The sequence below is a fragment of the Cydia strobilella genome, chromosome 4 (genome assembly GCF_947568885.1).
Source record: "Cydia strobilella chromosome 4, ilCydStro3.1, whole genome shotgun sequence".
NCBI classification, from domain to species: domain Eukaryota; kingdom Metazoa; phylum Arthropoda; class Insecta; order Lepidoptera; family Tortricidae; genus Cydia; species Cydia strobilella.
This window is the reverse complement of record NC_086044.1, coordinates 156,555-178,487: the sequence shown is the minus strand read 5'-3', so window position 1 is coordinate 178,487 and position 21,933 is coordinate 156,555. Positions and strand designations below refer to the sequence as shown.

Below are 21,933 nucleotides of genomic sequence, written 5' to 3'. Positions count from 1 at the left end.
AGAAAAATCAGATACTTAAGTGTAACTATTTTAACTATTTTTGTAAAAAAAAACTTACACTTTGTGATCAAATACCTTGCATTTACTTAGTACCGCGCGGGCCGTGAGTCCACGACTGGTAACTATAAACCTGGGGGGCGGCCTAGAGTCGTCACGAAGATAGAATTTGCTTGGGGTTGGCCGTGAGTCAACACGATAGCAATGCATAACACAATTTAATAAATCTAGCGGTTCTCGATCAAAACCACGCACATTTTAAAACACCAAGTTTTTCTATGGGCAATAAAGAATTATCTTTTAAGTTCAAGTTCAAATATACTTTATTCATGTAGGCCTATTTATGTAATCTAAAACCTTACCGGTTTTATTTTGAAAAACATTCGAAGTCTACCCTCGAATTAAAAATATTTCTTTTAAATTTTTTCACCAGCGCTCCGCGGTTCATTTTTGATTTGTGCGTGTCAGAGACACGTCGGTCTAGCTGCCGAAACGTTCGGTACAAGACTACATTGCCTTTTAAAATAAATCCTTACATATAAAATACATTTGGATTTTTAATATCCAATTATAGGTGACAGAATAAATTTTACTCACACCTAACCCATAGTACGGTACTTTTATCCGCCCAGAGGTTGAATTTGAATAAACACGAGACTACCTCGTAAATTTATAATTGAAACAATACAATAGTACCTATATTGTTTTTATATTACCCACATAAGTATAACTTGTCTCTAAAAGTGGGAATTGCTAAATAGGTGTACCTACATCACGTCACGTGATGTGAATCTGATCGAAATTCCTAAACTTAAGCTGGATAAAATCTCTTCTACCACAAATGAAATGGAATAAACTAAGTGGTAATACCCTGCACAATGCATATATTTTGGTGACTATTTTTGAATGTTTATATATGCATATAACCATACAAATTATCGGGATACGCACGCCAATATTGTTATGGGATACATAAAAATATAAATATATTTATAATACCGTGATCGCTTAAAGGCATAGGCGATGTCATTACCTAAGTACCTTGTGTCTGTTTAAAAATATGATTTTACTTTTTTAAGTGATATTGAATAATTAAATAATTTGAATCATCCAATTGTAACAAAGACACCTAACTGAATTGAATTACAGGAAAATGGGTTTATTCATCATTATCTATCTAATAAACCCAATGAAACAATTTGTGAGTACTGAATATGAAAAAAAAAAAAAAAAAAAGAGAAAATAACTTTATTTTGCATGAAATATGGTACAAAAGGTGGTCAGACAATATTATACATAAGTAACACATATTTCACCAGCATCTGGCATGCAAAAAACTAAACTTACAACTAAAGCTAAAAAACAAACGCAAACACATTTTACGCTTATTTCTTCATGAATACAAGTTCATGCCGAAGCCTGACAAAGTGACCATTAGAGTACCATCTAACTGAGTTAATGATAAAGCGGTTTCGGTACAATTTGGCTAAAAACACACACGAATATATTTGTTCGCATCTCTCACAGATATTTAATATTTATTTTTATGGTCGTAAATAATGGGTAACTAGGTAAATACCTATTAACCTGTATCAAAACTACAAAACGATTACCTTCCGATTATCTTTTAAAGGATCACCCTCAGATTATGCACATAAAAATATAAATACCTAATTAAGAAGTTAATAGAAACCGTAAAAAATCAATAAATGACGAATGCACCTATGGTTCAACTCTCATGTCGGTCGCGATACACTTTCAGCCATCATCAATACGATGGTACCATGCAATACGTTTTTGCCAAGTTTAAAATATATGTACCTTGATATTATATAGGTAAGTTTAGTAACTGTAGTTGGTGGGGACCCACCACTTGCAATACCGCTATGTCATTAATATAGCACATTCATGACATAAGTCAGGGATTAAAATATTAAGATGAATCCACTTAATATAATATTTGTTTTCTGAACTCTCAATACAACCATAGTAGCAATACAGCAAAGGCAATTTTTTTTTATTCCGGCTTTAATGTTTACATTTTAAAAATATACAACATTACGTCTAGTCGCACAGTCTTTCTTTCCTTGCAGAGCGAATACTTGAATGGAGGGCATAAGTTTTTAGATTTGATGCTTAATATCTGAATTTCTGTGGATTGATATTCATTTCATTTCATTGATTGCGTGGTTGATTGCTGTGCTGTCCCGTTCGCGCTGCGAGAATAGAAGCCGCTACACCAATATTTGTGAAAATATGGTCAATCGCGCCTTGCGGTCAATAAGAGTAATTTAAATAAAATAAAAAAGGTTCATATCATTTATATATTCTATTTAAAGGTACTCGTCACATGCAGCCATTTATAAATGTATACTAAATTAATTCCTAATGATGTTTGTTAAACGCTGATTTTACCTACTCAGGTTTAACTGGATATTATTATGCATTTTAATAGCTCGAATATATGTACATTAGGTACGTATATATAATTAAATGATAAATAAATATTCTGTTACCATTAATGGACCTTGGCCCATTCATTATATGTAATATGAGCGCAATAATAAACATTTGAGTTTGAGTAAATTACAATCTTATTTGAAAGATTACTTCGAAAGCTGAGTAGACTGCTAGTCTTATAAATTATTTTAGTTTAGAATACCTTTGGTGAGGCCACACATATGACATGCTTTATGCTTAATAACTGAACAGAAAGCATAATTTATGCACGTTCATATATTTTTTAGATTTCAGGAACGTGGTGGATTTTTTAATTTGATAAAAATCAAAATATAATTCTTCTTGGGTAAATCAAAGGACTTAAAAACGACGTTAGACATGTTTCGAGCAAATACATGTTTTTTTTGTTAAGTTGAAGCTCTCGAAAACGCGCTAGGCCGCGTGAGTCTTTGTCCATTGCACGTCGTGTCACTATTCGTTGATCAGGAGCTGCTGTAAGCCGATTTGCGCGTGCACGCGCCTAATAACTGAATTTTCTCATTGTCGTCGTCTGCTCAGAGATCATCGTAAACAGGATGAGTCGTCGTGAGACAGACATCACACGGCCTACGCGTCATAAGCATCAAGACGCGGGGAAAGACATCACAGCCACAGCGTACCCCACCCTGTCTGGAGGTAACGCTGGGTTGTATCGTTAGCCTAAATTACGTCTTATCTTCGTAGATAATTACACTTAGACGAGCCTGAATCTTGTCATCAATAGTGTACTGTTCTGAGCCTTCAAAAATTCCGTATCGCGGACAAGCACTGCTAGTGAATTTTAATACATTTCACAAAAGGACATATGTCTTATGAGTTTACTCGTATTAAACTTTTTCAAATCGAATTAAACTTAATGCAAAGTTGACCACAAATTGTATGGAATCTTAGTCAATTAGGTTTTATGAAGAACAAATTAGATTTTGTTTAAATATCCTAATACGTAAAAGTATATATATATATATTTATATACAACCTGGCTATACCTAATATATGTATACCTTTTTGAACCGGCATTGCTAAACTTTCCCGTGCTTCTTAACAATGCCTTATAACTCAATTGGAACAGTAAACTTGTGTATAAAATACACATATGTACATGGTAGATAATTATTCCTACAAATATGTTTTCAGAAATAAATATGCTATGATAATATTGATAATGGGAAAGAATGCAGCAAAACTTTCAACTCTTAACATCTACCTGGTTTTTATATCTGAAGAATGAAGCTTGAGAAATATAATACATGATCAAACGAACTTCAAAGTGAAGTTCGATCAGTATTATATGAGTAAGCTTCATTCGAAGATATAACTACCCTCCCTCCCCTATACCCGGAAAGAAAGTTTTGCTTTAGAAAGTAAAGTCTCTAAAAATAATGAGCAATGGCGGCAAGCCGCGCGCCCCATCAAGACTAGGTAAAAAGGAGGGATAGACCTGTTTGAGTTAAAGTTTTTGCTACCTACTTTAAACATGCGATAAGTTGCCTAGTAGATTAAAGGACTACCTGGTTTTTATATCTTCGAATGAAGCTTACTCATATAATACTGATCGAACTTCACTTTGAAGTTCGTTTGATCATGTATTAGTTAGGTAACTGTGTGTTCGTGGTGTGTTCTGATATGTTACCTTTTTAATCTTAAACCGATTCCGTTTTAGTTCAAAGTTTATATGAAGATAGCTTAATTTATTATCATGGAAATTTCTATTACTACGCGGAAGAAGTTGTAGTCTGAAGTTAGTATCTGATAAAGCTGAAAATCACTCAAATTTCCTTTATATCAGAGTTCATTTTCGGATTTTCCTACATACACAAATTAGATAAACATTTTTCTACTTACAAATGAAACTATACCTACTAATCAAATTCTCTACTAAATTAATAGACCAACAATTAGGCTACGAAATGAAAGTCAAGATTCAGTCAACCTTCCCGTTTACCCACTTAAGCAGCCTAAAGCATTTCCAACCGTTTTCACCGCCGTGTCGGCTTATGTTTCAATTAGACTTATATTGACCGGGATATAGACCACGCATGTACATGTATCTACGCGGTATCACGGTCTATATCCCGGTCAATATAAGTCTATTGAAACTAACCGTGAATCATTCAAAACTCTTATGCTTCAATTGTTCTAAAAATCAACAAAGCCCTTCAACTTTCACTTCAACTCTACTAATAAACCAGTATATTCAGAATCTAAATTCAATCCGAACTTCCACCTGCAAAATCCACTTCATTTCTGTACAGAGCGCATTCTCTTCGCCTACTTCGTATAAGCGAGTCAACGCCGCAATGTACCTACAATTTAATCCGCATCAAAAATAACGGATATGCGTCAAACGTGTCTAATAAAAACCGGTCAAGTGCGAGTCGGACTCGCGCACTAAGGGTTCCGTACCATTAAGTTAAAAAAAAGTCACATTTGTTGTATGGGAGCCCCACTTAAATATTTATTTTATTGTGTTTTTAGTATTTGTTGTTATAGCGGCAACAGAAATACATCATCTGTGAAAATTTCAGCTGTCTAGCTATCACGGTTCATGAGAATCCTGGTGACAGACGAACAGACAGACAGCGGAGTCTTAGTAATAGGGTCCCGTTTTTACCCTTTGGATACGGAACCCTAAAAAAGATATATCTACAATAAAGAGATATGTCTAATTGTCTACATAGATAGAATAATTAGACGTTGACTGATACCTTTTGAACGCGAACTACGGTAGAGGGTAATATGTGGTATTTTCTATAAAAAGGGACCTTATTGTCGATGGCGCTTACGCCATTATTAACGATGCTCCGATATAAATACAATGCCGCGCGACGCTGTGCGGCGTAAGCGCCATCGACAATAAGATCCCTTTTCATAGAAAATGCCCCATATATCTCCATTTGAAAGAGTTTTCCAGGATGACTGATACTTTAGACGCGTTAATTCATCCACTACTATTGGTGCTGATATAATGTAGCATCAGTGGCAAGCGTCAAGCGGCGCGTCTGGCGGTGAAATTATATATCAAAAAAAATCCTTCTATACTTCCTATTCAGAACACGATACAAAATACGCCCTTAAACGGATCCCCACTATTTTTGTTACACCTTGTACAGTTGTTATGGACTTTGATATCAGGATATCAGGATGACACTGGATATAAGTACCTACTAGACCCCAAAGACCCTAGATCATCGGGAATACACATCTTGACTATATTTTCAATCCGGCAACGCAGAAATGAATTTATCAGGGGATCGTTTAAGGTAGCACCTATAGTTGAGAAAGTAAAGGATAGTCGATTGCGCTGGTATGGCCATATCCTTAGACGTGATGATGACCATTCTGTTAAAAAGGCCCTAAATATACCCAACTAATCCCGAGGAAGAGGAAGACCACCCAACACCTGGTGGTCAGACATGCAGAAAGAGATCCGGAAAGAGAACCTGAGTACGCAGACAAGCCACAACAGAGCACTGGCGCAGACATACAAGGAGGCCCGACCCCGGATAAACTGGGAAGAGCGACAGGCAAAGAAGAGTTGTCATGGCGCTGCTGAGTGCGTCCGTGGGGGGCCTTCGAGAACTCATAACTCTCTGTGAGCAATTTGCCAACAGTCATGGCCTAAAATATAATGCAATAAAAAGTGAGATTATGATTTTCAAAGCGGGGTCCAATTGTCCGTCTAGCGTTCCTCCTGTGTATCTCAACGGAGCACCTTTGAAGCGCGTTCACAAATTTAAATACTTGGGACATGTGCTGACTGATGATTTGATCGACGACTCTGATATTGAAAGGGAACGGAGAGCGTTGTCAGTTCGTGCCAATATGATTGCCCGCAGGTTTGCCAGCTGCTCGAATAACGTGAAGGTCACACTGTTCCGTGCATTTTGCACATCATTCTACACATGCAGCCTGTGGGTTAAGTATACACAAAAGGCATACAACGCCCTCCGTGTCCAATACAATGATGCCTTCAGGGCGCTGCTGCGGCTGCCGCGGTTTTGCAGCGCCTCAGGTATGTTCGCGGAGGCGCGCGTGGATTGTTTTTACGCCACCATGCGCAAGAGGGCTTGGTCAGCTGCCTGCCGCGTGCGCACCAGTGGCAGCGCCCTACTAGCGGTTGTCGCGGACCGACTTGACTCTCCATTTGTGAGACACTGGTTGTCATTGCATGCACCAGTGTCTCAAAATTGGGCGAAATAAGAGATATATTTATAATAAAATGATATATGTAATATTAATTGATTTATCGGAGACATGTTAATGATTTTACTTTTGACATTAAATTAAATTGAAATGAGAATACAATCAATAATAATATGTTTATATTTTTTTAAATCTTAATTATATTTTCTGACATGTGTCCCATAGGTCAATAGAATTTGTATTTTAATTTTAATTAACTTAAATTTTATTCTTAATTTTTTATTTTCAATTTTAATGTTTCACTGCTTTTATGAGCCATGTTGCTTGAAATAAAGTATAAAAAAAAAATAACGCAAAGACGTTACGTGTAATTGTATGAATTGTGAGTAAAATAAAATACATATGTTGCTATTAAATTTTTAATCATTCACAAGAATTTGATTCCTATCACATAATAACCATTTCGCAATACTGCCATACGTGAACCTCGAGACGGTCACAACCAGGGAAACCGCTAGGACAGTGGATGTACAATGAACCAAAGTTCGGTCGGCGATAATCCGTCCGCAATGGTACAATGATTTCGGGCTTTGAGTTGGGCGCATTACATACGCTGATAGACTGGCCGACTAACTTGTTTCCTGGTCTGGTACATCTCTATAAATAAAAAAAACGTAATAAATTATTAATAATGTTTTCGGTTACCGCGATAGTTACTCATGAAATAAAACTATAATAAAACCGGCCAAGTGCGAGTCGGACTCGCCCACCGAGGGTTCCGTACTTTTTAGTATTTGTTGTTATAGTATAGCGGCAACAGAAATACATCATCTGTGAAAATTTCAACTGTCTCGCTATCACGGTTCATGAGATATAGCCTGGTGACAGACAGACAGACGGACAGCGGAGTCTTAGTAATAGGGTCCCGTTTTTACCCTTTGGGTACGGAACCCTAAAACTATGAAAAGGGATCATATCGCGTATACTTAATAAATTTATCATACATCCAAAAGTTTCACCCGTTGACAACGAACGCTGTAAAGGGTTGGAAACGTCAGGATGATCAATTCATAATACGCGATAACGTCCGTTTCCATAGTTTTATTTCATGAGCAACTATCGCGGTAACCGAAGACAATAACAATGAGTCTTTACATAATAAAAATCTTACATCAGGAATAGTAATGTAGCCACCAGCAACGGTTATCGTAAAATCCACTTCGTTATCTTGTGGATAGCCGTCTGTAAAAATATAATTCTTGAAAATCTTCCATAGGCCAAGCAATAAGAAGGTATAGAGGGAAGAGGGAAATGCTAGGAACACAATTTTTAACTTAGTAGCTTTGTTTGGACTAGTTAGGAGATGAACATATTAAAAGTCCCCGGCCGTAACCCTGGTGCTGGATGGGAGAGGGGGGTTTGAAGGTTCCATTTTTCGGTTTTTCGATTATATCTCGGAAACTATGCGTCTGAGCGACTTGGCTCCCTCTATACCTTTTTTTGGGCATTTATTTCCTGGCCTACCAATTTTAGTTTTGTGATGTCCATCTGAGCGGCCAGGTTCTCATTCACGGACATCAAATATTTTTACCATATGGGCCTTTAGGAAGGCGTAGGTAGATGTCACTAGATCTACTGTACATTGCACTGAAAGCACTGGGCTACTGATCCAGTAGTCGTGAGTTCAAGTCTCACTCAAGACAATAATTTTTTCCACTTTTAAATTTCTTTCGATTTGTCATTGTAATTTTGACAAAATCAATAATTTTATTACATTTAATTATACAAAGCGTATTTTTTTATAAATTTATATAAAGATTTAAAAAGCTGAAATCAATAAAAAATTTTTTTTGAAAGAATATACTTAATGATCTATTTTCATTACTCTTCAGTGATGCACCGTGTATTAATTAATGTAGTAAATGTAACCAAATTTAAGACGATAATAAGGTGATATTTACCCATTTTCAGGAAACTGCAATAAGGGCTCGGTGTGGCGTCGGTGGCGGCGAACAGCACAGCGAGCGTGAGCAGCGAGCAGGCGAGTGGCGACATAGTTGTGGCGGCGGCGGCGGTGGCGAGAACAATGGCGCGCTGTCGACGCCGACTCCGTTATATTGCGCTCGCTAGACTAAAGCAAGTAATAACCGTCTCCAATTGATTTATACTACTAAAACCTGTTAACAAGAGATCTGTTATTGTTAGAAATAATATACGTTGAAATGTACCTACCCGATTAATAATTTGCCTGTAATATCAATAGATCGTTATTTGTTTTTTTTCTTACAACCTTTTCTAATATTCAATTATTCGCTTTTATTTAATAGCATGTGTGCCTATATTTTTATCGATTACTTGTAGAATATCAACGTTGGCTTGTGTTGTGATATCGTCTGCAAGGACCTCAATAATTGATGTCACATAAAAAATGTTTAAGCTTCATATTGGGACTACCTCCGAAAAACCGGCCAAGTGCGAGTTGGACTCGCGTTCCAGGGCACATGACACAATTTAAACAATGTATCTTTTATGTGAAATGTCTTTAAAAAACCCGTAGGGGTCGGATCAAAAACTAAGTAATTAAGTCCGACTCACGCTTAACTGCACATTTCTAATAGGTTTTCCGGTGATCTATTGGTAAAGATCTATTTTGTGTATTTTTTTCAAATTTTTTGACCCAGTAGTTTCGGAGATAAAGGGGGGAATGGTAATTTTTTGCCTATTTTCTTGAATAACTTCTAAACTATTTACTTTAAAATAATAAAAAAATATATTTCAGATTTTCACAAAGAGCTCTTTCATTTGATATGTAACACGATATATTTTGACAAACTTTATTTTTTAATTTTCTCATTTAACCCCCAAAAGTGACCCCCAAAATTAATATGTTTACGTTACATGTCCATCTTTGGGTCATACACTTACATATGTGTACCAAATTTCAACTTAATTGATCCAGTAGTTTCGGAGAAAATAGGCTGTGACAGACGGACAGACAGACAGACGGACAGACAGACAGACAGACACACGAGTGATCCTATAAGGGTTCCGTTTTTTCCTTTTGAGGTACGGAACCCTAAAAACAGGGTTGATTCATAAAATCTGTGTTATATATTGACATGTGGGTACATAAGAAGATCTGCGGGTACCCCCAGTTCGGTTCTAGCTAGCAAGCCAGCACACGTACGTAACATTCTGGCGACGGGATTTAATTCGGGAATCGCGGCTAAAAGTGCTTTAAACATAGTGTTTGAATGTTTAAAAGTGTTATTTAGTGAAATCAATAAAATGCCTCTAAAATTTAGTGAATTTCAGATGGACAAAGACAATTGGAAAAATTACGTGAATAGGTTCGGCTATTGTTTGCTCGCGAATAGTATTCAAACTGATGAGTTAAAAAAAGCGAATTTCTTTGCAGTTTGTGGTCGTGATTTATATGATCTCGTTGAATCGTTAATTTCACCGAAAAAGGTCACGGACATAACCTATACAACTGTAAAGGCCACGTTAGACGATCATTTTAATCCAAAACAAAATGAAATTGTGCAATCGTATAAGTTTCATATGAGGTGTCAATCGAGCAGTGAAAATATTAAAGAGTACGTGGCTAGTTTGCGTAAATTGGCTATAGAGTGCAATTTTACCGATTTGGATCGCACGTTGCGCGATCGGTTAGTATGTGGCATTCGTGATAAAGATGTACAGAAGCAACTATTGCAGCAGACAACATTAACTTTTGATCAAGCGGTAAAATTGGCGTTAACGGCTGAAACGGCGGACGCCGGAGTGATAGTCATGGCGACGCCAGCGACGGCAGCGACCTCTAGCGTGGCGCCTACTAGTACTACTAGTACAGGCAGTGACGAGCCAATGGAGGTTAATAGAATTAAAGCGAAACCGTTGGAACTGGGCAAAGATTGTTGGCGGTGTGGCAAAAGGCACGGAAATTTCTGTAGGTTCAGATATAGTAGGTGCTATGTGTGTAAAAGAATGGGCCATATTGCAGAAGTATGTTCGGATACACGAGACAAAAGTAAGTCAAAGGAATCAAGTCGGGTTAATGGATTGTATGAGGATGTCTTGTGTAATTTGGTGTCAAAAAAAGTGGATCCTTTTTATGCAAATGTGGAATTAAATGGTCGACTAGTAAATTTGGAAGTCGACACTGGAGCTGCATTTACCATGTTGAGAGAAAGTACAGCGAGGGAAATTTGGAATGGAAACATGCCAAGGTTGGATGAATCAAGTGTTAGGTTAACAACTTGGACTGAAAATCAGGTGGAGTTGTTAGGAGAAGCGGCAGTTGAGGTAAGGTTTAAGAATATACATACAAAATTAAACTTACTGATCGCAAGAGGCAATGGGCCAAATTTGTTGGGCCGTGATTGGCTTCCAGAGTTAAAGATTGATATTCATGGAATTTATAACATGAAATTGGAGGATGGAGGTATAGATACTTTACTGGAAAAATATAAAGAAGTTTTTCAGTCTGGGTTAGGGAAGTACACCGGCCCAGTAGTAACCATACCTTTGAAACCCGAAGCGAAACCAAAAATTTTGAAGTGTAGGCCGGTGGCGTTTGCAATTAAAGAGAGAGTGTTACAGGAGATTGACAGATTAGTCGCAGAAGATGTTTTGGAACCTGTCAGTCATTCTGAGTTTGCCAGTCCTATAGTACCTATCATTAAGAAGAATGGGAAAGTCAGACTTTGTGGGGATTACAGGGCCACAGTAAATATGGCTACTGAGACTGATACTTACCCTCTGCCAACTTTAAATGAAGCTTTTGCGGTTTTGCAAGGAGGAGTTATTTTCAGTAAGATAGATTTAGAGCAAGCTTACACCCAGGTGGTAGTGGATGAACCAACTTCAAAATTACTTACCTTAAATACTCCTAAAGGGTTATTCCGGTGTAAAACGTTAGCATTTGGGGTTAAAGCCTGTCCTGGAATTTTTCAGCGCATGATGAGCAACTTATTGGCAGGTGTATCAGGAGCAGCGGTACTGCTGGATGATATTGTGGTCACCGGACACACAATAAAAGAACACAGTGACAGACTTCAACGCATCTTGCAGATCCTTAAGGAAGCCGGGTTGAGAGTCAACAAGGAGAAGTGCAAGTTTGGGAAGGCAAGCGTGGAGTTTCTAGGACATGTGATTGATGCCAATGGCCTGCATCCGTGTGGAGACAAGATCGAGGCTATAATGGAGACGCCAGCACCAAAAAATGTAAAGGAGTTACAGGCTTTTCTTGGATTACTGAATTTTTATGACAGATTTATAGCACAGAAAGCAACTGTAGCAGAACCACTGTACAAGTTATTGTTGAAAGGAGCCAAATGGGTATGGTCACCAAATTGCCAACAAGCTTTTAGTCTCTTGAAAAGAATGTTGACCACAGGGAACACATTAGTACATTATGATTTAAAGAAACCAGTGGTTATTACATGTGATGCTTCGCAGTACGGTCTCGGTGCGGTTCTGGAACATCGGATGGAGGATGGTTCTTTGAGACCAATCATGTTTGCTTCCAGGACGATGAGCTCTCATGAACGAAATTATTCGCAGATTGATAAAGAGGCTGCTGCAATTATTTTTGCAGTACAGAAATTTTACTCATATATTTTTGGCCGTAAGATAGTCATTCAGACGGACCATAAACCACTTTTGGGTATATTTGACCCGAAGAAGCCAATACCTAATGTAATATCACCCAGGATGTTAAGATGGGCCTTATTGTTAAACTCGTACGATTACGAGTTACAATATGTTGAAGGGAAAAAAATTGGGAATGCTGATGCCTTAAGTAGATGGCCTGGTCCTGAAAGCAGTGGAAAAGAAGAAGAGCTGCAAGAGGTGAATGTTTTGTTGCTCAATGAGACACCAGTTGAGTTACAGATGACGGCTAAGGATGTGGCTAAATTGAGTAGAACTGATGGTATATTAACAAAGGTGATGTTCTGGATTAGGAATGGTTGGCCAAGCAAAGTAGAAGAGAAATATAGAGATTATTATGTAAGAAGGGATGAATTAACAGAATACAATGACTGTATATTGTGGGGAGGTAGAGTAATTGTGCCTCTGAAGCTACGTGAAAGCGTTCTTAAAGAGCTCCACAGCAATCATGATGGTATAGTTATCACTAAAGCAATAGCAAGGAGTTATTTCTGGTGGCCTGGTCTCGACAGAGATATAGAGAGCTTGATACATAATTGCCAAACTTGTAAGGAAGTAAGGAATATGCCAGCCAAAGTGACTCACAGATGGATTACTCCACCAAAGGCTTGGTCTAGGCTGCATATTGATTTTGCAGGGCCTTTCATGGGCAAAATTTTCTTAATATTAATTGACTCATACTCAAAATGGCCGGAGGTAAAAATTGTTAGTGAGCAAAGTTCAAGTATGGTAATTAATAAGCTAGATGAGATATTTGCTGAACAAGGGCTGCCAGACACCATAGTGAGTGACAATGGGAAAGCGTTTGCGTCAGAACAGATATGTCAATATTTTAAACAGAATGGTATTAGACATATACTGGTACCTCCATATCATCCTGCGTCCAATGGACAGGCAGAGAGAACTGTCCAGACAATAAAATTGAAGTTAAAAAAGATGTCACATCTCCCATGGTCAACCAGACTGCAAAAGATATTGTATGGTTTGCGGACAACACCCAGTTCTGTCACTGGTAAGACACCCGCGGAACTCCTGAACAATAGACGTTTCCGAACTAAATTTGATAGGCTTCACCCCCTTTCGATTCAAGAAAAGGAGACAGAAGATATCCAGGAAAATGAAACAAAACGTGCGAGAGAATTTAGAGTGGGAGAGACAGTCTGTTTCAGGAACTATAGAACTGGGCCTAGATGGTTGGAAGGAACAATAGCCAAAAGGATTGGAGTGTTAAGATATAAAATTAAACAAGGAAATAAATTATTCATTAGACATGTCAACCAGATGCTTGGTTTTACTAGAAGTGACACAGAAGAAGAAAAACAAGCTGAAATCAAGGCAAGACCATCAAGTAATAGTAAAGAAGTTCAACAAGGGGAAGAAGAAAGAGAAGATAAGGGTTTTGGCACTATAAGAATCCCTCCACCGAGTCAGTGGGCAGAAATGATTGGTGTTAAAGGTCCAGAAGAGTGTGTAGTACTGGATTCGGATGATACAGTGCCTAGAAATGAACTTAACAGTAACAAGCGACCAAGGTCGAGTGAAAGCCCACCGTCCAACAGACCATCCTTGAAAAAGATAGCTCTCCAAGAATATGATAGTACAGACATTGAGTCTGGTAGTGGAGATGAGGAACATTATAGTGCAGATAGCCAATAGTTAGATAGTTACTCAATAATAACAAAAGACTATGAAAGCATGTTAGGGTATAAGTGAACAATATAGTTTAAGTGCATAAACAGAGTAGTGCAAAACTGACTATAGATATTGAATTCAAAATGTAGTGAAGTGTCATCTATCCAGAGGGAAAGGCATGTTATATATTGACATGTGGGTACATAAGAAGATCTGCGGGTACCCCCAGTTCGGTTCTAGCTAGCAAGCCAGCACACGTACGTAACAATCTGCTCTACAAGACTTGTTTACCAACCGGTCATAATTTTCATAAAAGTTCGTTCCATCTTTCCAGGCCACTTTCCTTCATGTGCTTCTGGACCTTGGTCATCCACGTAGTTTGTGGCCTGCCCCTCCCTCTCTGTTGTGTAGTGATGGAAAGGCACTTTTTAACCATATGGTCATCGTGTCTAATACCCAGCACATGTCCAAACTATCTCAGTCTAGTCTCAGTTATTTCCTCTGTAGTAGGTGCAACTTTGAAACTCCCCCTTATGTGTTCATTGCGCACTTTATCCTTAAGTGTAACTCCACCCGCCCAGCGCAGCATACGCTTTTCAGTGGTATGAAGTTTTTGTTGTTTTTTTTAGAGTTCCGTACCCAAAGGGTAAAAACGGGACCCTATTACTAAGACTCCGCTGTCCGTCTGTCCTTTTGTCTGTCTGTCACCAGGCTGTATCTCATGAATCGTCATAGCTAGACAGTTAAAACTTTCACAGATGATGTATTTCTGTTGCCGCTATAACAACAAATACTAGAAAGTACGGAACCCTCGGTGCGCGAGTCCGACTCGCACTTAGCCGGTTTTTTTCTTCATAGTCCAGTATTCACTACCGTAGAGCAAAATTGGTCTTGGCAGCAAAAGACTCATAATATATATGGTTGAAATATTCGCTGTATTGTGTAAGGTCTTGGTAGCTCAGATGGCAGAGCACTGGCTCATGGGTTCATGTCCTACCTAAGACAGTGAATTTTTCCACTTATAATTTAATTTTATCGCAATTGAAATTTTGTTAGAGAAAAGCCGTGATCCTCAGAATCTACCCTTCGGGCCTACATGGATTTTTCAAAGCTGGCGCATTTTTCTACTGAATCTGACAAATTGGTTTCAATATATTATGTTTATATAATTATATATCCAATGTCTAAAATTATACGCATGTGCAATAATGCATTATGTCACATTAAATCGATTTCTTACCGTTGAAAATCGATTAAAAATTATGTACATGTAACTATTTGTATTTCTATATATACTTCCTTATGTCCGTTTCAAATTACTATACATGTATAGATAATGTTATTATCCAATTATACCCAATTATAATATATAAATGTTATGGCTCCTCTACCCGATGGATCATCATAGTGGCCCACGACGAGATGGCGATGGGATAGCCGCGGTGTCGGTTTTTCGTCCGCACATCAAAGGCAGCGATGACAGTACGCAATTACGCATCTACACGTGGCCCATTCCACCGGTCGAGTCTGGACGTTCATGACTTACTTTGACTTATTGTCCCCTAGGTGGGGCAGAGGGCGTCCACAGTGCGCCGCCATCTGGATCGGTCTTGAGCTTCGTGCTTGACTTCGCTCCAAGTCTTCCCAATAGCCTTCGCCTCTGCAATGATAGTCCGGCGCCAGGTCTGCTTTGGACGGCAACGTTTCCTCTTTCCTTGGGGATTCCAGTCTAGGGCTTGCCTCGGTTCAGGATCCCTTCGGAGTGTATGCCCAATCCAACTCCATTTCCGGCGCTTGATCTGCTGGTCGATCGGAGTCTCATTGCAGCATCTCCACAGATTGCTATTGGAAATTTTCTCGGGCCAGTATATACCGAGAATGCTGCGGAGGCAGCGGTTAATACAGACTTGTAGCTGGCGCGAGATGTCTTTTGTGACCTTCCACGTCTCGCACCCATACAGCAATGCGGTTTTTACGTTTTTACGTTTGGACGTTCATGCTTTGTATCAATTAACGATTTCTTTTATTATTAATAAATTAATAGTTTAAAAACACTAGAAAAACATGCTTTTATAAATGCACGTAAAAACCAAAAATAAATTATGGATCGTTCAAGTTGTCTCTATTTCTGGGCTGAAGTGTAAATTATGTGCTTTTAATAATATTTGATTGTAAAAGCGTGGGGCGATGGAACAGGAAAGACTTTCTTGTAAACAAATACTAATACTAACTTCCTGGCGGAAGCTGCATGAGGTCGCACAGGAGCATAACTTTTATGCCGCCAAAGGGTTACCAAAAGGAACCAAAGATATCGACCTTCACAAACAAGAACTCTACATTTTGCCACTGTTGACGCATTACCCTTACGTACTTAATTATAAATATATTTAAAAAAAGGCGGTAGTTAATATTTTGTTTGTCTTAATTTTCTGTTTAATAATGTTTGTATTTTTATGTCAATGTAAATTTATTTGTGTGTCGTTGGCGTACGTGTCGCCATTATTTTTAGATTAAGCCAGGTCCCCACAGAAAACCAGCGCCACGGTTTGTCGCGGCACTATGCTGAGTGGGGATCCTTTTTGGCGTCCAAATGTTTTTTTGTCTGCATGCTTTTCTTTTTTATGTACTATGTTGTGGCGTCAAATAAATGTATTTTCTTTCTTTCTTTCTTTCTAATTGCCGGAAAGAAGAGGCGTTCAAAATGTCGGTGAATGTGGTGTCTCCTCGCTGCTGGCGCATATTTTGACTTTATCTTTGAACAGACTGTTTAATGTAGAGCCACCTACTTGTAGTGGTCGTGCTGCAACTCCAGTTATAGCGCCGATCTCTGTAACCTAGCTGCTTTCCGTAACATCGCTTTAATTGATTTCTCAGCAAGTTATATAAAAAAATCTTTCCTGTTCCAGCGCCCCACGCTTTTACAATCAAATATTATTAAAAGCACATAGTTTACACTTCAGCCCAGGCATAGAGACAACTTGAACGATCCATAATTTATTTTTGGTTTTTACGTGCATTTATGAAAGCGTGTTTTTCTAGTGTTTTTTAAATTATTAATTTATTTTATACTTTTTAGTCTTTGATAACGAAATACTTTTAACATTTATTTCATTTATAACCTTGAAACCTGATCGTGTTCAAAGTCCATTACGTGACCTTTCTCAAAAGTGCAAACACGACTATGATACGATATTCCACCATGGAATGCCAGTGCCTATCTTCTGGCTTCATCATCAGACCTTGAAACCTAATCGTGGTCAAAGTTCATTACAAGACTTTTCTAACAAATCCAAACACAGCTATGATACGATGTTCTGTCATGAAGTTCCAGTTCATATCTTTCGGCTCCATCATCAGATCAGTTCGACAGTATCATATTACTGTATTGTAATCAGAACTACATACAGCTGCCAATTTTCATAACGCTACGATCCTTGGAAGATGGTTAGATTAGTTACCTTAAATTCCATTACATAGTTAGTTACATACAGATCGACCTATTAAAAACGTGTTAAAAATAATGAGTACGTGGCCTCATCATGAAGGAATAGGAAAATAAGTTTTTGGCAAAAATTTCATTTTTGGTACAAGCTTTTATCGCTGACTGTACTTTTTTTCCACAGGCAACTAATACTCATGGTATTATGGTATGGTATTGTAACTACTTGGAGTACTTGGCTTGGCACCGACTTCAAACATATCAGTTGGTAACGCATATACTTAAACACGGAACCCTAAAAAGGATAATATTTTATTTCATCCTTTTTGAAGTCGGTTTATCTTTTTTTATAAAAGTTTTTATTAGTATTTGTTTTTAAAGCGGCAACAGAAATACATCATCCGTGAAAATTTCAGCTGTCTAGCTATCATGGTTTATGAGATATAGCCTGGTGACAGACAGACAGACAGACAGCGGAGTCTTAGTAATAGGGTCGCGTTTTTACCCTTTGGATACGGAACCCTGAAAAAGATATGTCTACAATAAAGAGATATGTCTAATTGTCTGCATAGATAGAATAATTAGACGTTGACTGATACCTTTTGAACGCGAATTACGGTAGAGGGTAATATGTGGTATTTTCTATAAAAAGGGACCTTATTGTCGATGGCGCTTACGCCATTATTAACGATGCTCCGATATAAACGAGCTGTGCGGCGTAAGCGCCATCGACAATAAGATCCCTTTTCATACAAAATGCCCCATATATCTCCATTTGAAAGAGTTTTCCAGGATGACAGATACTTTAGACGCGTTAATTCATCCACTACTATTGGTGCTGATATAATGTAGCATCAGTGGCAAGCGTCAAGCGGCGCGTCTGGCGGTGAAATTATATATAAAAAAAAATCCTTCTATACTTCCTATTCAGAACACGATACAAAATACGCCCTTAAACGGATCCCCACTATTTTTGTTACACCTTGTACAGTTGTTATGGACTTTGATATCAGGTTACACTGGATATAAGTACCTACTAGACCCCTAGAGACACTAGGTCATCGGGAATACACATCTTGACTATATTTTCAATCCGGCAACGCAGATATGAATTTATCAGGGGATCGTTTAAGGTAGCACCTATAGTTGAAAAAGTAAAGGATAGTCGATTGCGCTGGTATGGCCATATCCTTAGACGTGATAATGACCATTCTGTTAAAAAGGCCCTAAATATACCCAACCAATCCCGAGGAAGGGGAAGACCAACCAACACCAGGTGGTAAGACATGCAGAAAGAGATCCGGAAAGAGAACCTGAGTACGCAGACAAGCCAGAACAGAGCACTCTGGCGCAGACATACAAGGAGGCCCGACCCCGGATAAACTGGGAAGAGGGACAGGCAAAGAAGAGTTGTCATAACGCAAAGACGTTACGTGTAATTGTATGAATTGTGAGTAAAATAAAATACATAATTACATATGTTGCTATTAAATTTTTAATCATTCACAAGAATTTGATTCCTATCACATAATAACCATTTCGCAATACTGCCTTACGTCAACCTCGAGACGGTCACAACCAGGGAAATCGCTAGGGCAGTCGATGTACAATGAATCAAAGTTCGGTCGGCGATAATCCGTCCGCAATGGTACAATGATTTTGGGCTTAGAGTTTGGCGTATTACATACGCTGATAGACTGGCCGATTAACTTGTTTCCTGGTCTGGTACATTTCTATAAATAAAAAAACGTAATAAGTTATTAATAATGTCACATAATGTCTTCGGTTACCGCGATAGTTACTCATGAAATAAAACTATGAAAAGGGATCATATCGCGTATACTTAATAAATTACATCCAAACGTTTCACCCGTTGACAACGAACGCTGTAAAGGGTTGGGAACGTCGGGATATATTATCAATTCATAATACGCGATAACGTCCGTTTCCATAGTTTTATTTCATGAGCAACTATCGCGGTAACCGAAGACAATAATAATGAGTCTTTACAAAATAAAAATCTTACATCAGGAATAGTGATGGAGCCACCAGCAACGGTTATCGTAAAATCCACATTGTTATCTTCTGTACCGTCTGTAAAAATAAAATTCTTGAAAATCTTCCAATTTTAGTTTTGTGTTGTCCATCTGAGCGGCCAGGACCTCATTCACGGACATCAAATGTTTTTACCATATAGGCACCCAAGCGACATCTACTGTACACTGCACTGAAAGCACTGCGCTACTGATCCAGTAGTCGTGAGTTCAAGTCTCACTGAAGGCAATATTTTTTTCCACTTTTAAATTTCTTTCAATTTGTCATTGTAATTTTGACAACCTATCAATAATTTTATTACATTTAATTATACAAAGCGTATTTTTTATAAGTGCATATAAAGACAAAACAAAACCGGCCAAGTGCGAGTGGGACTCGCGCACCTAAGGTTCCGTACTTTTTTAATATTTGTTGTTATAGCGGCAACAGAAATACATCATCTGTGAAAATTTCAACTGTCTAGCTATAACGGTTCATGAGATACAGCCTGGTGACAGACGGACAGACGGACAGCGGAGTCTTAGTAATAAGGTCCCGTTTTTACCCTTTGGGTACGGAACCCTAAAAAGCTGGAATCGATCAAATTATTTTTTTAAATAATATACTTAATGACCTATTTTCATTACTCTTCAGTGATGTACCGTGCATTAACTAATGTAGTAACTGTAACCAAATGTAAGACGATAATAAGGTGATATTTACCCGTTTTACCCATTTCCAGGAAACTGCAATATGGGTTCGGAAACAAGGCGTCGGTGGCGGCGAACAGCGCAGCGAGCGCGAGCAGCGAGCAGGCGAGTGGCGACATTGTGGTGGCGGCGGCGGCGGCGGCGAGAACAATGGCGCGCTGTCGACGCCGACTCCGTTATATTGCGCTCGCTAGGCTAAAGCAAGTAATAACCGTCTCCAATTGATTTATACTACTAAAACCTGTTAACAAGAGATCTGTTATTGTTAGAAATAATATACGTTGAAATGTATATACTTACCCGATTAATGATTTGCCTGTAATATCAATCGATCGTTATTTGTGTTTTTTTTTCTTACAACCTTTTCTAATATTCAATTATTCGCTTTTATTTAAAAGCATGTGTGCCTATATTTTTATCGATTACTTGTAGAATATCAACGTTGGCTTGTGATATCGTCTGCAAGGACCTCAATAATTGATGTCATATAAAAAAATGTTTAAACTTCATATTGGGACTACTTCCAACAAACAGGGTTGATTCATAAAATGCTACTTGTTTACCAACCAGTCATAATTTTCATAAAAGTTCGTTCCATCTTTCCAGGCCACTTTCCTTCATGTCCTTCTGGACCTTGGTCATCCACGTAGCCTGTGGCTTGCCCCTCCCTCTCTGTTGTGTAGTGATGGAAAGGCACTTTTTAACCATATGGTCATCGTGTCTAATACGCAGCACATGCCCAAACCATCTCAGTCTAGTCCCAGTTATTTCCTCTGTAATAGGTGCAACTTTGAAACTCCCCCTTATGTGTTCATTGCGCACTTTATCCTTAAGTGTAACTCCACCCGCCCAGCGCAGCATACGCATTTCAGTGGTATGAAGATTTTGTGTTTTTTTTTTAGAGTTCCATACCCAAAGGGTAAAAACGGGACCCTATTACTAAGACTCCGCTGTCCGTCTGTCCTTCTGTCTGTCTGTCAACAGGCTGTATCTCATGAACCGTCATAGCTAGACAGTTAAAATTTTCACAGATGATGTATTTCTGTTGCCGCTATAACAACAAATACTAGAAAGTACGGAACCCTCGGTGCGCGAGTCCGACTCGCACTTAGCCGGTTTTTTTCTTCATAGTCCAGTATTCACTACCGTAGAGCAAAATTGGTCTTGGCAGCAAAAGACTCATAATATATATGGTTGAAATATTCGCTGTATTGTGTAAGGTCTTGGTAGCTCAGATGGCAGAGCACTGGGCTAGCGATCCAGTGGTCATGGGTTCATGTCCTACCTAAGACAGTGAATTTTTCCACTTATAATTTAATTTTATCGCAATTGAAATTTTGTTAGAGAAAAGCCGTGATCCTCAGAATCTACCCTTCGCGCCTACATGGATTTTTCAAAGCTGGCGCATTTTTCTACTGAATCTGACAAATTGGTTTCAATATATTATGTTTATATAATTATATATCCAATGTCTAAAATTATACGCATGTGCAATAATGCATTATGTCACATTAAATCGATTTCTTACCGTTGAAAATCGATTAAAAATTATGTACATGTAACTATTTGTATTTCTATATATACTTCCTTATGTCCGTTTCAAATTACTATACATGTATAGATAATGTTATTATCCAATTATACCCAATTATAATATATAAATGTTATGGCTCCTCTACCCGATGGATCATCATAGTGGCCCACGACGAGATGGCGATGGGATAGCCGCGGTGTCGGTTTTTCGTCCGCACATCAAAGGCAGCGATGACAGTACGCAATTACGCATCTACACGTGGCCCATTC

General features: G+C 38.3%; 2 protein-coding genes across 2 annotated transcripts; one reads left to right on the top strand and one right to left on the bottom strand.

Annotated features, from left to right (window-relative positions):
• Positions 1 to 6,144: 6,144 nt before the first annotated feature.
• LOC134740884 (uncharacterized) lies at positions 6,145 to 6,696 on the top strand. The gene has a single exon (XM_063673537.1). The coding sequence runs from the start codon at positions 6,145 to 6,147 to the stop codon at positions 6,694 to 6,696; it is 552 nt and encodes a 183-aa protein (XP_063529607.1).
• A 390-nt stretch (positions 6,697 to 7,086) lies between these two features.
• LOC134740883 (uncharacterized) lies at positions 7,087 to 20,268 on the bottom strand. The gene is made up of 3 exons (XM_063673536.1): positions 20,144 to 20,268; positions 7,811 to 7,881; positions 7,087 to 7,296 (listed from the first exon to the last, which is right to left on the bottom strand). Exons 1-3 carry the CDS (start codon positions 20,247 to 20,249, stop codon positions 7,087 to 7,089), a joined length of 387 nt encoding a protein of 128 aa, XP_063529606.1. The 5' UTR covers positions 20,250 to 20,268.
• Positions 20,269 to 21,933: the final 1,665 nt, after the last annotated feature.

Excerpts from the sequence above, each read along its gene's own strand:
- LOC134740884 (XM_063673537.1), top strand. The coding sequence starts at position 6,145 with ATGATTTTCAAAGCGGGGTCCAATTGTCCGTCTAGCGTTCCTCCTGTG.
- LOC134740883 (XM_063673536.1), bottom strand. The coding sequence starts at position 20,249 with ATGTCGCCACTCGCCTGCTCGCTGCTCGCGCTCGCTGCGCTGTTCGCC. Across the intron at positions 7,882-20,143 it reads CCTGGAAATGGGTAAAACGG|ACGGCTATCCACAAGATAAC; the intron begins GTAAATATCACC and ends ATATTTTTACAG. Across the intron at positions 7,297-7,810 it reads GCTACATTACTATTCCTGAT|AGATGTACCAGACCAGGAAA; the intron begins GTAAGATTTTTA and ends TTTTATTTATAG.